The sequence below is a fragment of the Pelodiscus sinensis genome, chromosome 20 (genome assembly GCF_052426305.1).
Source record: "Pelodiscus sinensis isolate ZL-2025 chromosome 20, ASM5242630v1, whole genome shotgun sequence".
In the NCBI taxonomy this organism is placed as follows: domain Eukaryota; kingdom Metazoa; phylum Chordata; order Testudines; family Trionychidae; genus Pelodiscus; species Pelodiscus sinensis.
The window spans coordinates 28,220,041-28,237,631 of record NC_143071.1 but is presented as its reverse complement, the minus strand read 5'-3'; the positions used below and the strand labels follow the sequence as shown (position 1 = coordinate 28,237,631).

Here is a 17,591-nt window from a genome sequence, read left to right as displayed (position 1 = left end):
CCACGCTGAAAACTGGTGTCAGCAGCCCAGGCTGCAGCCGGAGTGCGGGGGACACTGACTCATTCGATTCTGCTCTCCCCTCAGGGGGTACATTGCCGGAGCTTAGCAGCGTCACACGGCTGCTGACGGGGCACCCGCTGGCTGCTTCAACAGTTGCGAACGGCAGCCGCTTTGCCCATGGCGTACTTCCTAGTGCCAGGGCTCAGACTAATCCACTTTGCCTCTGATCATCGGGTGGGCTTTGTGGCCGGCCCTGTGAGCCCCACCGTGAATGTAACAGGGGCGAGGGAAGTGCCGCCCTTCCCTGCTGGGAGAGGTTACCAGCCCTGTTAGCCGGCCGGCTTGTCAAAGCCGCCTTTGGCTGGGCGGATTGGAGCTCCCTGCTGCTGGCTGGGCGGCGGAGCGAGGCTGGGAGGAGCCAGGGGCTGCGAGCGAGAGCACGGCTCTCCCCGAGGCATTGCTCGCAGCCGGTGTGTGCTCTGCCAGCGGGCACGGCCGGGGAAAGAGGGAGTCAGGCAAGTTGTGGCTCAGCCCCCGCGGGCTCTGAGGCACTTAGACCCCACACGGTGCCCAGCAGCGGGCTGCACTGATTGGAAGCAGCGAGGGATGTGCCCTCGGCCTTTATCCATCTGTGTCGGGGCTGTGGAGTAACCACCCTCCCTGCCACCCCTGCGCGCCCTGTGGAAGGGGAGTGTGAGGCCTGGGCACCGGCGTCAGGCCTGAGGGGGACCGCAGCAGGCGCCGGGTTGCACAGAGGCCCCAGCGCCTGGCCGTGCCATTCTTAAGCCAACATTTGTCACCGGCTCCTCTGCGGGGCTCCATGTAACTGGAAAACAGGGTCCCCGGAGGTGACATGCACTGAGCTGCCCTCCCGCACGGTCAGTCTCTGTCACAAACACACACACCTGCCCTTGGTATACGCACCCGTGCATGTACACACACACAAAGCTCCCTGCCCCCAGCGCAGTCACACACACACTGCTGCCTATCCCCAGTGCAGTCACACACAGACACACTCCTCCCTGCCCTTGGCATACACACTCATGTGCATGTACACACACACACACACACAGCTCCCTGCCCCCAGCGCAGTCACACACACACTGCTGCCTATCCCCAGTGCAGTCACACACACAGACACACTCCTCCCTGCCCTAGGCATACACACTCATGTGCATGTGCATGTACACACACACACACACACAGCTCCCTGCCCCCAGCGCAGTCACACACACACTGCTGCCTATCCCCAGTGCAGTCACACACACAGACACACTCCTCCCTGCCCTTGGCATACACACTCATGTGCATGTACACACACACACACACACACCTCCCTGCCCCCAGCGCAGTCACACACACACTGCTGCCTATCTGCAGAGTAGTCTCTCACGCACACACCTGCCTTTGGCACACTCACTCACATGCATGTACACACACACACACACACACACACACACACACACACACACACACAGCTCCATTCCCCCAGTGCAGTCACACCCCACCCCCACACACACCCTGTCCCCGGCCCAGTCCCTCACATGACATTCAACACTGACCTCCACTTTGCATGAGTGTAAATGAGGCCACAGCCAGTGTTGCCTCTAATTTTTTCCATCCATGTGCAGAACAAATTTTGTTCTGTGCACCAAGGCATGTGCAGATGTGCACCACCAAAAGATCCACAGGCTGCTGGCGCTCTGCTAATCAGCTTGGCGGCCCCTGAATCCTTCCTGCATGACCCCTCAGCTTACAGGGAACACTGACCACAAGTTGTGGGGCAACAGGGAATGGGTCCCTGAGTCTCAGACCCTGTTTTGAATGCACCGGACCGACGAAAGCAACATCATTTTCTCGGTGCAACCCCCAATGCAGATGTGCGGCCTGGATGTGCAAGGCGGCTTACACCCCCACATGACTTACTCCAGAACTGTATCAAGAGTAATTTGCGCCGGTGCAGCTCATTTATCCTCGCCATGTGCATTGGTGGCCCGGGGTGACGTTTCCAAAAGCCCCCAAGTGACTTAGGCTCCAAAAGCAGGTTAAGACCAGATTTCCTAAAGGGATCTGTGGGCACCTCACTCTGCTGAGGTGTTTGAAAATCCCAGTAGATGCTTATCAGCATGGTTAGAAATCCAAGGTTCACCAAAAATCAGTGGGCTCCTAAGTCACTTTTGAAACTCAGTCGTATGCTCCTAAGTCATGGAGGTGCTTTTGAAAATGGACCCCCTGGCCTTTGTGGCTGGGTCCCAGCTAAGCTGCTCACCCAGCTACCAAGCTGGAAGCTCTCAAGGCAAACAGTGAAAGCCTTTCCTCACGCCCTAGCATAGACAGCCATCTATGCGTGCCATTGGGGGATAGTCCTGCTGTACCAGCAGAAAACCAAAGGCAAATGGTTGTGTTTTCACTCCCCTTCTGACTGCGGGAGCTTCCCTTAGGTACCGCAGCTGGGGGTGACACGTTTGGGCTGCAATCACCCAGCAGTTCAATGAAACAGTATTTGAAAGACTTCTTCCTTTCCTTCCGCTCCAGGGAAGCCACGTGTTCTAGATGCAAGGTTGGAGCATAAAACTTTCTGTCAATGAAAATAGCAAAGGCTGTGGCAGCCAAGCGCTCGCCTAAGCCTTCAGTCCTTCCACTTCATCAATTCAAGAGAGCGAAAGAGAGGACTTGAACGTCAAAACACACAGACTGTATTTTTAGACAAACCGTGTTTCCTGTAAGCACCTCTGTTCAAATCCTTCACATTAATTTTCTCCATTCTGTCAGTGCAGAGCAGGGCCGGTCAAAGGGTTATGGGTTTTTGGAAAGACTTGTTTCCAAAAAAATAAAAACCTGGCTCATCTTCACATTTTCTTACCTTCATGCTAGTCTGGGAAATTTGTGGTCAGAACTCGGGTTCCATCAAAGCTCCTGGCACGTTAAAACTCTCTCGTTTACAATTTCCAAAGGTAGTTGTGGACTTGCCAGTTCCCCTACCACGTTTTAGCCTTCTATGCGGAGGGGTTGCTCCTACAAGTGTTAATTCAATAGGTTGAAAATTCATTCATCATCCAAACAGGTTCAAGATTTCTGCTTCGATGGTTGACTGGGGCTTTTTTCAGCCTACATAAGGAAGGTTGCATCCCTCCAGCATTGAGTTGGCTCATGGCAAAGCTGACAGATGGACGGAGGGGCTGCACTGGAAATCAAGCGGCTGGATGGAAAAAAATGAAAGATGCAATCAAAAGTGTTCGGTCGTTCAACTACAAAGGCAGGTTGGAAAACGGAACAAGTGGTCTGACTACGTCCTCTGGGCCAAGCCAGCTTGGATCTCCCAGAAAGCGATTTCTCTTTATTTTGTCTCCTGGCCAGTGCTCTAACTTCCAATGGATATTTTTTCCCTCTCTCTGGTGTTAGTGATTCCTCTCAGTTCACAATTAGCAAATAAGAACACAGGAATGGCCAGTCTGGGTCAGACCAAAGATCCATCTGCCCCAGTGTCCTGTCTGCTCACCGTAGCCAATACCCGGTGCCCCAGAGGGAATGAACAGAACAGATAATCATCAAGTCATCTCTCTCTAGCACCTATTTCCTGCCTCTGACAAACAGAGGTTACAGACACCATTCCTACCCAACCTGGCTAATAAGTATTGATGGACTGGTCCCTCCATGAATTCATCTAGCTGTTTTTTGAACCTGGATAAAGTGCTGGTCTTCACAACATCCTCTTGCAAGGAGTTCCACAGGTTGACTGTGGGCTGCGTGGGAAAAAAAAAAAACATCGTTTTGGTTTGTTTTAAACTTGCTACCTATGTTCTCCCCATTTAGAGATGTCAAGGACCCTCTTACCCAGCTATACCTTTACCCATAGACCCCATACATCAGCTCTCCGGGTATGTCTAGACTGCATCCCTTTGTCGGCAGAGGGATGCAGATTAGGCAGGTCGACATTGCAAATTAGGTGCGGGATATTTAAATCCCTGCTTCATTTGCAATGTCCACCTGCCTAATCTGCATCCCTCTGCCAACAGAGGGATGCAGTCTAGACATACCCTCCCTGTATAATACACTGCCCTCTTCACACACGCACCCCCCCCCAAGGAGCAGCTGTCCTACTTTAAGACACCCCCAGTCTGCCTGCACATGGCTCCTCCTTTTGAGGCCAGGAATCACAGCTCTCTGTTAGATGAGCGCTCGCTGCAATATTTCTTACTCTGATTCTACTCAAGAGCCCTTAAACGCAGGGCAGCTGGTGGTGGGGAAGGCCTTACTTCTCCAGCAGGTCTGCGAGTTACTTCCATCCCTTTGGAGATGAGGGACCCATTTCTTTACCTCCCATTCTGCTCTACCGCAGGGTCACTGACGGGGGGTCCCCGACCCCCAGGTTCGGTTGGGGTCACCCCCAGCCAATAAATACATGAACTCTGGAGAGTTGTTTCTCCACGAGGCACTTTCCTGGAAGCCAACTTAGTAAGAAGTTCCCTCATTGGAGGAAAGACAACAAGAGGAGCCGTGTTGTAACACTCAGCAGTCACGCGATCCTCTCCCACTTTCTGCTTACCGCTGCTGTGAGCTTCACTGGACTGACGCCACCTCAAAAGAAACAAGCGTGCCCACTAGCCAAAGGAAGGGGCTCCAGATTTGGCCTGTTTCATCAGCCTGCAACCACTGGGGATGCTCCATGACTTGAGTAACAGAAGCCGGTTCTCTTCCCTCCCCGGTGGTTTGAAGCCGACACCACAGCACCGGCCTTTTTTAGGAATGGAAATCCCGCCTGCCCCCGCATTCCCATTCGGGCAACCTTACTAGCTCACGGCCGCCGTGGAGACTAGCTTTCTGTGCAGACATCTGGGCCGAGCTGCTGTTCACCCCAGCGAATGGCACCGGACGGGCTGGGCAGCCGGATGGGCGTCTCCACCCAGAAACGTCCTTGCATTGGCATCGTGAACAGATGCACTAAATACGTGTAGCAAAGCAAGTGGCACGTGCAGCAAACGGGTCGGGTGAATGCGTGTTACCTGCAACGGGTAGCAGAGGCGGTGGCTAGGGCTTTGCAAGGGGCCTCTGGCTCCGTTGCTCGGGCTGAGCGCTGGGCCGGGGCAGCGACCCAGGCGTTTCAGAAGCGCTCCGAGAGATCGACGTCCCGGTTTGACCAAGCCCTGGCTGGGATGGTTGAGTTGGGACTGGCCTTGCTTTGCGCCGGGGGCTGGGCTCCTGAGCGTCTCTGCGGGGACCCAGTGGGAGATGCTTTCACTCATTGCCTGGGTGGCGCCAAGCGGCCAGCGAAGTATCTGGGTTAAGAGGCAGCCCTGGGGCAATGGGCGATGGCAGGGCTCTCCTCTGCCTGGGCCACAGGGCAGAAAGGGGCAGGCATGGGCTGGCTCAGAGGCCGCAGCCAGACAATAGAAGGGGCTGGTGAGTGACCAGTAACATGCAGCCCAGGGGCTCAAGTTCCGGCGAGCAGCCTGCCGCTTCCATCAGGAGGTTCCAGCCCAGCTCAGCACCACGGGAGGGTGGGGCAGAACCAACACCAGGATCCGGCCCCCTGCTAGCTCCATCTAGACACTGTCTCACACAGGGGCTGCAGCTCGTGCATAACGCAACAGCCGGGTGTCGCTGAACTCACCCTGCATCCCTGAGCTGGACCCTTCCCCTGGCAGAACCATGATCGCTCCTGGGCCTTCTGAACACTGCCCCGGACAGCCAGTCCGGCACCCGCCAGGATCAGCACAGCGGTGTAAATTCAAGGGAGCTGGGAGGAAGCCCTTGCCAACCCCAGGGCCTCATTTCCAGATCCTCTTCCCAAAGGTGACCAGGAAGCGGCCTGTTCCCACTCCCTTCTGATGCAACATCCCCCGGTGTAATGGCGGAGTAGTGCTGCTGGGTGCTGCTAAGCAGCCTCGGCGCTGCACCCCAGAGGTGGCTGCATGCGGATGAAAGGACACTGCAATGTACGAGCAGGAGTTTGTTCTGGCTTGTGGGGCAGCCTAGGGAGGGGAGGCCCCTTGCTGGATGGCTTGCCAGTTGTTCTCAAGGATCACCGTCATTCCACTTCCCCCTCTCAGGGTCCCATAAACAACAGTGTCCAAAATGAGGGAAGGATTTCCCAGGAACAGCTGGCTGACATGGTGCCCGGATGGCCCCACGAGGGATCTGCGCTCTGGCAGTTGTGGGGCTGAAAGGAGAGCACTGGTTCTGCACTCAATGCTCAGACTGTGTCTGAACCTCGGAAGTACAGACCCTGCCCAGAACCAAGGCCACGTAGAACCGTCTCCTCTTGACCCCGCGTGCCCTGGCACAGCGCTGCACCGGCGTCTCCAGGCGAGGGGAAAAGCCCCTTTGGCCACCCAGAGAATTGCCCAGAAGCCTCCGCTCAGCCTTGATGCCAAGAGACAAACCACCCATCAGCTGCCAGCTCCCAGCTTTGGGGTTCACGGCCGGGGATTTGGTTTGGCCCACTCTACCTTCCTGCCTCTGCACAGCCCTGCCAGAGATTGGGGAACTGGCTCAGCTAACCTCCGTGTCCCCGCCCCGCCCCCACCTTCCCAAAGGAACACAAGCATCCAACATGTGTCTTCTGGCTTATGAACACCTGGACTTCAGGGCGTCGGCGTTTCACCAGCCCTGCCCACAGCTCGTGCTGCCTCGTTCCTCGCATGCTCGATCTCAGCCGCGTGCTCTTAGCAGACCACTAGCAACGGGATGGAATTAGCAATGCAGCCATCGCTGGGTGCACTGCCAGCCGCCCACCTGCACCAAGCCCCTTTGGACTTTGTGGAGATTCAAAACTGGGGTCAAACATTGGCTCAGTCCAGTCTCTTTTCAGTGGACCAAGCCAGAACCTTCCCGCAACTTTCACAGAACCCTGGAGCTGGAAGGGACCTCACGAGACCACGAGTCCAGTCCCTGCCCTCCCGGAACCAGCCCTGTGGGAAGGTTGAGCTCCAGGTACAAGCATGGCCCCATGAACGGGGCTCCCCCTGCCTCAGCTGATCCGGGCTAAGCATCAATTGAACTGGTGGTGCCTGCCCTCGGCAGGAGAGAGCCAGGGACTTTGGGCTCCAGCTCCCAGCCATTTCCCAGAGCCGATTCCTAGCTGATTTTCCTTCCACTTTCAGCATTCCCAGCTGGCTGGCGGCGTGGGCACCCTCAGCCAATCAGCAGCCAAACAGAGCCTGGGCAGCAGAGCGCTAAGGAGGCAGCAATCCCAGGCTCGCGGGGACGCCCTTGGGAATCCAGGCTGCCTGGGCGAGGGGCAGACACTGCACCTGACCCGGCGTTCAGGCCGTGCTGGTTTACGCTGCTCTGGCACAGGATCCGCCTTCTCAACAAGCCCGTGAGCGAGCGTGGCGGGGCGGGGCGGCACGAGGGCTGCTGCTCACCTCCCTTTGCAGAGCCCGCGCTGGGGCAGTTCTCTTCCAAACAGCTGGGACCAGGCAGCCGGAGGGAGGGGCGCGGGGATGTTGCACTTCTGGCTGACGTCCGGCGTTGCTCACGGAGGGCTGGCCTCGTCTAGACGGTCCGGCCACCTGGGCCCCTCGCAGTGGCTCCATGGAAGCCAGGTGTGCACCTGGGGGCAGCTCGCTTGCCACAACCCTGCTTCCTCAGGAAGGGACGGGCTGAGTTCCCAAGAGATGCTGGACGGTTAACTCAGCTGCTAGCGGCATCCTGTCAGACCGCGTCCCCCCGGACGTCAGCCAGAAGTCCGACATCCCCACACCCCTCCCTCCGGCCACTTGGTCCCAGCTGTTTGGAAGAGAACTGCCATAGCGTGGGCTCTGCAAAGGGAGGTGAGCAGATGCCCCCGGGGGACAATCAAGCCTGGGGAAGAAAGGGCTGCCTGCAAGCGCTGCGACCCAGAACCTGCCACAGGCTGGGCCGTGACTCTGCCCCGGAAAACGGGCCTCGTGTACAGCTGCCTTCTCCTGCATCCCAGCTGTTACCCAGGCTGCTCTTTGCTGGCACAGTCTGCTTTCCTTGGGCTGGGCCAGCTCCAGGAACGGCCACATCCCGTCCTCGCACCCCCTGCTCTGAGCCGAGTGGTATCGCCCTCCACCCTCTCCATCCCCCCAAAGGTACGGCCACATCCCGTCCTCGCACCCCCTGCTCTGTGCCGAGTGGTATCGCCCTCCACCCTCTCCATCCCCCCAAAGGTACGGCCACATCCCGTCCTCGCACCCCCTGCTCTGTGCCGAGTGGTATCGCCCTCCATCACACCTTGGCCAGGCCGCCTCCAGCGCCTTCACACCCCTGGCCAGCTGCAGCCTTTGCTATTCTAGTGCCAAGCTGCTGCTAACCACAGACCATCCCTGGGGGCTGTTCGCCTCTTGGGGGGCAGCGTGGCCAGATGGGCACACGTGGAGGGGCCAGGCTCAGGGTGAGGCCTGGAAAGGAGCCGACGTCTCTGGACACAGAGCTGCTTGTCCAGATTCGTGGAACTCCTGGCTGCTACTCCCAGGGCAGGGGGCACAGCTTTCCTCTGGGTCGCCCGAGCTCTTCTCTCTCATCTGCAAGGCAAAGGCAAAACAGCTCTCAGGAAACCTAGGAGAGCCGAGCCCAGCTGTGCTGGAGGGGTGCATGAGAATCGTGTCTGGTCTCCACAGCTCATAGCTGCGTTACCCCCTCAGCCCTCCAGCACCGGGGAGAAGGCCGTGGGGTGTCGGGGCCGGTTAACACGTGGCAGTGCTGCTGAGTAAACGTTGAAAATCTCTTGCAATGAAATTCATTGCACGGTCCTGGCCTGCTCTGTCCAAAGAAAATAAGGGTTCCAGGTGGTTTATTTCCCCCCGTCCTCTCTTAAGTGCAAGGGGTGCATTTGGTCACCATGGCGACCTTCATGACTTCAGTCAAACACGAGCCCGATTTCTATTTATTGTTTTAACGTTCCTAACGAGGGTCAAATCCCTGAGCGAGGCAAACACGGCAACGGTTGCCATCAGAGCTGCGTGTGGAACACGGAGCGCCGAGGTCAGGATGCCCAGGAACATCTGAGATATGGCGGACGGGCCTCTTGCTGCCAGAACCAGGACTCGGTAGCCGTTTAGTCTGGGTTCACCCGGCAGCCCCGGCCCTCGTCCCTGCCCCACCAGCTGGGCGTGAGCATTGGAGAAGAGCAGGTGAGGGGAGAGTCGCGACTCAGAATGCCCGACGGAGCTACTGGAGGCCGGCGGGTCCAGAAGAGAGCACACCCCAGGCCCGCCCAGTCCTACCAGAAATGCCATTGGCCAGGCGCTGAGGGGTAAATGAAGCATCGCGCCCCTGAAGCCGTTTGCACGGTGCAGTTACAGCCACTAAGGAGCTGCCAGGCCCTGGGCCAACCTGCGACACCTGCCCCTCGGTGTGCTCCCCTTGGCAAACAAGGCCACGGCTCGCTGAGGGACCGGCCCCACCGGACAGGATGCCCCCATGGTCGCTGAGCCGGCAGGCACAGAGCGTGCTGCTTGGCCCCTTTGTTCATCTCCAGGGGCCACCCTGGCCCAGGCACCTCAACAGCGAAGACGCAGCAAAGCAGAGGCCAGCCTGGGAGCAGGCTGGGGGTCGGGAGAGGCTGAGAGGTATTAAGGACCTGCTGGTGGGGGTCTGCCTGTGGCCCCTCTCTGCCATGAGCCAAATGACCACCTTGACCAAGGGCCCTTAATAGCCTCGCCGCTAGTAGTGAGCCTGCCCCACTCGGCTGGAACCTCCATGGTCCCCCGCACACTTGGAGCCTTCTGCCAGCTCCTGCCCCCTCTGCACCTGCTCCTGCCCCAGATGCTGAGCGCTACTTGTAGTGGGGGGGGCAGTCTTGCGCAGAAGGGCTCAGGGTGGCGTTAGGCACCAGCGCATGCTGGGTGGTGCACCGGAGCCGTGCTGACGGGCGGGTGGGTGCCTGGCAGAGAAGAGGGGGATGTACTTTCGGTTCCTGGCTTTTGTGGTTCGGCATCAGATGTGTGCTCAGAAATGGCCCTGCCTGGAGACTCGTGTCATAAGAACATAAGAACGGCCGTACTGGGTCAGACCAAAGGTCCATCTAGCCCAGTAGCCTGTCTGCCGACAGTGGCCAGCACCAGGTGCCCCAGAGGGGGTGGACCGAAGACAGTGATCAAGCGATTTTTCTCCTGCCATCTCTCTCCAGCCTCTGACAAACAGAGGCCAAGGACACCATTTTATCCCCTGGCTAATAGCCTTTTATGGACCTAACCTCCATGAAATTATCTAGCTTCTCTCTCGTCCTGAATCTACCCCCAGAGCAGGGGCCTCACGAGAAGCGGGGCGAAGCCTCCGACATGCCTCACCCCGACTTGCAGGGGCCTCGCCCGGGGGCTGTGCTGGGGCGTGGCTGGCTCCCTGGCCGCACAGCAGATCCCAAACAGCGACTGAAGTGGTGGCGTTTGCACCACGGACCCTGGTTCTGGGGATCTGGCTTCAGACAAAGCTCATTCCACGCGTGGCCCCCGCAGAGCCACTGGCCACGCCCCCTGGAGGCTGGTCACCAGAGGGGGAGGGGCCTGCTCTCAGCTGCTTTATTAGCTGGAGTTCGTAGAATCCCAGGGCTGGCAGAGACCTCAGGAGGCATCAAGTCCAGGCCCCTGCCCCAGGCAGAACCTTGTCAAGCCGAGACTTGAAAACCTCTAGGGATGGAGATTCCACCCCTCCCTTGGGAACCCAGCCCAGCGCTTCTCACCCTCCTAGGGAAAGAGTTTTTCCTAATGTCCAACTAGACCTCCCGCACTGTAACTTTAGCCCATTGCTCCTCGTTCTGCCACCCCTGCATCCACGTCCTTTCTATAGTGGGGGGCCCAGAACTAGACAACACTCCAGATGTGGCCTCAGAGCCGAATAAAGGGGAATAATCACTTCTCTGGATCTGCTGGCCATGCTCCTCCTAATGCCCCTAATATGCCATTAGCCCTGTTGGCTACAAGGGCCCACAAGTTAAAAACAAGCCTCAACTTTTTCCTTCTCTTCTCTTTTTCCAGCTGTGCAAACCCACATCCTGAAGGCGGACAAGGCCGGCGACTGGTGGAAGTTCACCGTCAATGTCATCTCCGTGTATAAGCAAGGGAGCAACCGGATCCGGCGCGGAGACCAGACCCTGTGGATCCGCTCAAAGGACATAGCGTGCAAGTGCCCGAAAATCAAGCCCATGAAGAAGTACCTGCTGCTGGGCAACGACGCTGCCTCGCCGGACCAGAACGGCATCGTCGCGGACAAGAGCAGCCTGGTGATACAGTGGAGGGACACGTGGGCTCGGCGGCTCCGGAAGTTCCAGCAGCGGGAGAAGAAGGGGAAGTGTAAGAAAGCCTAAGGGACGAGGGCAGCAGAGCGCGAGGGCAAGAGACTGTGCATGCTGCTTTGTGTAGGACTGGAGCAGATAGGGAGGGTTAGGGGGTTGGGACGGAGCTCACTTTGCAGTTTGTGTGTCGGGGCGGGGGGGTTGGGATGTAGGGGAATCACGTCTGCGGGGCTGCCCAGTCTGCACCTCACCATACAGAACAAAATCACAGACACGCAAGAGAAACCATTGCGCCACGAGGCTGAACGGAGGCCGCGCTGCCTCGATCGCCGCAGGACCGTGCTCGCTCGTTCAGTTACCAGTTCCCCTCGCTTATTTCGCGCCCCCCCCCTTTGCCTCGAAGAGATCGCAGATGCCAAACTGCCTTAAAACTGCTAACGCCTGCTAGTTCCAAAGCCTAGAGACAGGAACACTCGACCCTGCGCGAAACTAACCCACCGCAGTGCTGGAAATTAACTCCCCTCCCCCGGGGCCACGTTTGCCCTGCTTAGATTGAACAAGACAGTGATCGTAGGGGAACTCATTAGAAACTGATCACTGAGGACGTATTTGAGGATCAATTAACACTGGTTACTTGAATGGTCTTCAGTAAAATGTCGTTCTAATAATCGATTGCCTGCTGTGCTGTCTCAGACAGGGCTAGATTTTCACAGTCAGGCCCGGGGGACGGTGCTTGTTCTGCCTGCACGCCCGCGGCACGTGATGCACCCGCTCGTCAGCGTTTCACACTCGCCCCCCACACTGCAAGCCCGGCCCATGCATTCCTGCTGGATTCAAACCCAGGTTTGCAACGGAGAGCCTCGAGATGCCAGCTGGTTAGTGCGCTGGCTGCCCTGGCGCACGGCGCCACCTCCCAGCTGACAGTCCTCAGCGTTTCCAAACCCGGGGCCCCTCTGCCAACAGCCAAGCGCCACCGGGTCAATCCAGAGAGCGGTCGAGGCAGGAGAGTTAAGATTTGCAGTCGCACCTGAGGGAGGTGGGTGCCCGGCTTGGCTTGGAGCAGGCAATTAGGCTCCCCTAGGTGCGTTGGAGAAGACCCTCCCCTCCCGTCCAGAACGACGTGCCAATGGCTTACGCTGCGACACAGCCACCCTGGGGGCTTCTTTCCAAAGCCTTCTTGGCAGACGCTTCCCTCTGTACCCAACTGGCCCCTCTCGATCCATTGCCCCTCCCCACACCCAGGCCCCCACTGGCCTTTCCACATTACTCAGAAGCTGAAGGCCCGGCCAGGCAAGCGGCTGGGATGCCCACACGGCCATGAGCCTTCCTGCCCTGAGAGTCGTCCTGTGCCCTGAGCCGGCTGACCCCCCCAGCTTTGCATTTCTCACACCGGGAATGGAGACTTTTGTGTGGGGCTTTGTGCTACAGCAGCAAATATGGCTTTGCTTCCAGCCTCTGGGCTCAGCCCTCTGCCGCGACTCAGCCGCTTCGCCCCTGGAGAACCAATCCTTCCCCAAAGCAGGAGAAGCATCCGCCAGTGCAGATCAGAGCAGCTCTGGAGCCCGCCGTCAGGAGGGGCTGCGCTCGACTCACACGTGGCTTCCAGATGCATTGCTGCCATTCAGCAGCTGGGGAGCGCTTGGGCGGAGGAGCAGGCTCTGTTTGAGGGCGGCACTCCTCCGCCGAGCCTGTGGGCGCTCTGCTTGGGCGGGTTTTTTGTAGGAACTAAAGGGGGAGGGCACTTTGCATTCACGGCTTGTACAAACAACTGCGACAGCAGGGAGGTGAGGGGCTTGGATGCACAATTCAGACTCAAAACGCGGGGATGCCCATAATACAAAAAACACCAAACCAAAACCTCCCTGAGCCTTTTCCTGGTAGGAAACTTGGAAACATCCACTTAGTACATTTTCCAGCCATTTCCCTTGTTTTATAGCAATTGACAATATTTATATAATGACAAACCACCCTGAAGCAAGCAAGTAAATATGTGTCGAGTGGAGAGGTGCCCAGCTCTGCTCAGCGCGGGCCCGGGAAGTTGAAAGTTTAGTTGGTAGGAGAAAGAACCCGCAGAACTTGCCCCAGCAGCGACTGTGCAGCAAAATCAGGCTCTAGTTCCCACTGCCCCAGGCTCGGAGTTGGGTACCACGTCCCCCCTCCGTGCGTTTCCCCAATGCCCCCCGAGGCCACGCTGACTTGGCCGCACTGCAATGGCTGGCTGTAGAACGGCAGGCACCCCCACGGTTGTGTCCGTGGAGCTGGCGTTACTGGCCCAGAGCCCAGGAGCGTATTCACAACAAAAAACTAAACTTGAAAAAGAAACCTCCCACCCTGCTTTCTACTGCCTTTCCCGGCTTTGGAAGAAGCCCACAGGCAGAAAACGTTCCTGCCTCCACCAGGATACTGATCCGCCGAAGAGCTGCAAAAGGCCTGGGCACTCCAGACAGTTGAATCAAAACAAACCAACCTCCCCTGCCCCCAAGAAGCTTGTTTGGATGGTTAGTAGGAGACGTAAAACTAACTGGAGCGCAGACGTTTTATTAACCAGCACTGTACTACTAGAGATTTTTGTAAACGACCCCTCTCTTGCACCCAGCAAGCCCGCTCGTCCAGAAGCCTCACATACAATCTCTATGGGCTGCTGCCCCCCTGGACTTCAGGCGGCCAGGACTTCGCCCCTTGGGTAACACCATCTCTAGGGCTGTTGCTCCTCAGGAGAAACCTAACCCCGTCATTTGGAGATAGCCAAGCAGGCAAGCCCATGCCACAGCCAGCAAGGAACTGATGCCCCCACCTCGGCCAAGCCGATCTGCGTCTGATGCGCTCAACCCTGCCAGTCCACTGGCGGAGGCGAATTGCGTTTCACGCTGTGCTGCTCCCCCTGGAAACTGAGCCCCTGTCAGAATGTTCCACTGAAATAAAAACCCCTCATCTGGGCCTTACAGGTGAAAGACCCAAAATAACCATCCTGGGCAGCCAGAGAAAAGCGGCTCCCTGGGGGCGTAGGGAGTGGGCGAAGCGCAGGTGGGGAGGGTTCTACATAGGCCGCTGCCATTGAGGGTCACACAACGGGGGAACGTTAAGGCGCCTGGAGTCCCACCAAAATAAACCAGGCTAGCCCACGGTGGAATCTGTGGCAGGACGACAGGGCTGCGGCGCCGACCAAGCGATTCCGGAGAGCAGCTGAAACGCCAAAACAATCCTCCCGTCACAGCCGCATTAAACAAGAATCGTTTCCTTCTCGTTTGCTTCATTCTGTGCCCCCCCCCCCTTCCCGCACACGGCCACCCGCCTTCTCCGTCTACACAGACCTGGCAGAAAAACCTGTGTGTTGTGCTGTTGTTTTGATTCTCTCTGTTAATATCTTGAATTGTAAATGTTGTTTAGTTATGACCATGACGTACTGTTTTGGGCAATGTTTCTTTACAATGCATACTAATATATTATGGTTATTATATATGAATATATTTAATGACATGAAAAGGTTGTGGATTTTCTTATTTTCCCCCCAAGTTGTCTTTTTTTGTTTTGTTAGTTGGCTGTAACTGAACCAGGAGCTTGTAACTGTTCATCACCCACTTGGTAGAACTAAAGTCAGAATCCAGTTGAATAAACTCTTGTAAACGGTACTTGTGGAAGGCCGGTCTCTTGAGTTTCGTTGAGATTAAAGGGGCTCTCGCTCTGTGGGATACAGGCCTGATTCTGAAGGTGCTGGGCCCAGCTGCTCTTAGTAGAGCTGGAATCAGCCTGGTGGCTCAGGCCCTGCCTTCGGGCATCCCCTAGCGTACCAGGCAATCCAGACTCGGGCTGGGCGCTGAGGGAGGCTGAAAGAGCCGCCTGGCTCCTGTCCCTGTCGCTGGCCATCAGCAAAAACACATTTGGGAATTCTGGGCTGGTGACAGTTGCCAGGTTTCTAGCTCTGGAGGGGGCCCTGATCCAAACATGGAAGCAGCACAGCTGCCTCCCAGCCCTGACGCTGCTGAGCTCCGTTCCACAGTCTCTGCTTGAGAGCGCCCGGGGCGGTTTGACTTCTTGCCAGAGACGATGGCTTCCGTGATGCTCAGAGGGAACCCACTGCCCACCCAACGCAGCCGCCGGAGGCCTCTGGGTATCCCATGGGATGAGACTGACCCATGGGATCGGATGGGTTTCAGCGGGCGACTTAGGCTCCTGGGTCCCATTAGCAGCCCTGAGCCACCCTGCATGGCTCCATTACGCCCCAGGCATTCCCCACCGTGTCCAGGTCTATGACCAGAGAAATCCGTTCTCACGGCAGGGCAGTGCTCGGACTCCTTAGGAGCAAACCAAAGAAAGGCCAGACCCGCAGCCAGGGCCGACCCTACCATGAATGATTCACTCCCCTCTTCTCTCCCCTCCTCGGGACAATTCCCAAGAGGCACCTCCTGCTTTCCAGCAGCTCGCTGGCCTCCCAGCACCTCGGGTCAGGGTGCTAAGGAGCTGGGAACATGCTGGCAAGGTTCAAGGAGAACTTATCAGAAGACATGGAGAAAGGCAGCCTAAGCAAAAGGTGTAACAGCAGCCAAGGAAAACACCCCCCAGGAACGCAGCAGCCCAGGCTTGGTTCAAGAGCGACTTGTGTTGCTCGATCAGTTGCAAAGCTCTTGAGATGTCAGCTGTTCCTCACAGCGCATGCTCAAGAGCCTGGCTGGTGTCCCCGCCAGCCCCAGCCTTCCACAGCAAGAATGAAAACCCTGCACAACTAGTTAAACAGTGCGGAGGATGGTATTGCGGGGGGAGGGGGGAGAGGGACTTCCCGGATGCCAAATGGTGTGAGAGGGAATAACGCAGGCAAAGATCCTGTGACCTGCAGAGAGGTCACGCTGAGCGACTCACGTCTCCGATAATTTATTAGTTCCAAAACTTTAGAGGTCGGTGATCTCAGATCTTTGTAGCCGAGGCAGAGGGGTCAAACATGCCGTCACCGCCCTTCCGCACTCTTGCATGAAGCTTAAAAAAAAAAAAAAAAAAAAAAGGGAAAATAGATTCAACAGGCTTCCCCAGCTCTCAGCGAATGGCCCGCGAAGGCGAAACGGGGGCGGCTGTGAGGTGGGGGGGAATGGGCTTATTCCCAGCGGAAGGGTGGGTGTGAGTGCCTTAGCGCCTGCCAAGGCCTTTCGCCCCCGCTCTCAGCACGGAGCCTTTCCCTGGTGCGCTGGGTCATCTCACGTCTCCTCAGAGCCCAGTACAAAGCAGTCCCTCCCAAAGACGCGCCTGCAAGGCTCTGGGGCCACTCTGGCTGGCGACTGGCTCTAAGACGCGAATTCAGTGCCTATTGAAATTACTCTTCTTGGAGCAGCAGCTGCTGTACAGACAGACGGCGAGGAAGGCACTTTGAATAGGACCTAACGGCCTAACGGGATCGGGCGCAGGCAGAAGAGGAGCAACTTTGCTTTGTAACTGGACCCTGCGAGAGCAATTCCGGGGTCCACGCTCACGGATCGTGCTCCCCCATCTCCACTGGTACGGGAGTGGCAGATGGACGAATCAGAAAAGCTCCCCCCCCAAAAAAGTTGTGTGGCACCAGCACACCCAGGAGCCAGGAGAGGGACTCCTTTAGCAAAATGATTCTCACACAACACCACCGGTGCGCCCTCCAATGGCTGCACAGGTGTGCGGAATGCCACATCCGCCCACGCCCAAAGCTAGCGCCAGGTAGCAGAAATCCCCGTGTCAGCAGCGAGAGCCGCCTGAAGCTCGTACTCCGCTCTCAAGAGCTGCACCCGTGAGTCTAACAGGGAAGGGAAACCAAACCGATCCACTTGGCTGGGTTAATCAGCAGCAGCTGGAAGGACGCACTGGCTGGAAGCTGCATCAGCAGGATGGGCACTCACCTTAGCATGCTTAGGTCCCCCTGTCTGTGTTCCTCCTCTCCTGCAGGCCCCTCTCTCCCCATCCTGACCTGCCCAGGAAGCAGCCAGACTCCTGGTCTCAGTGAGGGAATATTGTTTATTCCGGTGGAGGGAGAGCAGCTTTTGAGCCATGCTGAGGAAGAGCTGTGTGCAGCTCGAAAGCCCGGGAGAGGGGGTGAGCGTCTGTCTCTCTCCCCCCAACAGGAGGTGCTCTCACCTGGGCCAGGCACAGTCCAATGCCGGCTTTGTCTAACAGACTTTTCTGACTGGGAATCTTTTCTTGGAAGGAGCTTCCAACCAGAAACCCAGGCCTCAGACCACACCCGGCCTTCCCCTGCTGCCTCCCAGGAAGAGGCGTTTAGGTGTGTGGAGCATTTTCACCCCTTCCAGGTAAAACAATCAGGGCTTGGCCACAGCGAGAGAACACGAGGCCTTTGGCTCCTCACGTTTCAGGGTGGCCCAGAAGGAAGGGCGAAGCCCTGCCCTGACCTCTGCCAACCAAGGGAAAGCCCTAGCGATGG

At 57.4% G+C, this 17,591-nt stretch overlaps 1 protein-coding gene across 3 annotated transcripts in view; it reads left to right on the top strand.

Moving 5' to 3' along the window:
* Positions 1-14,829, top strand: part of NTN1 (netrin 1) — a 211,383-nt gene extending 196,554 nt beyond the window's left edge. For all 3 annotated transcript variants that reach the window (XM_075903483.2, XM_075903482.2, XM_075903481.2), the window contains one exon: positions 10,944-14,829. In XM_075903483.2, coding sequence (XP_075759598.1) covers positions 10,944-11,272 — 329 coding nt within the window. In that variant the 3' untranslated portion in view covers positions 11,273-14,829. The remainder of the gene's footprint in view (positions 1-10,943) is intronic.
* The last annotated feature ends 2,762 nt before the right edge of the window (positions 14,830-17,591 follow it).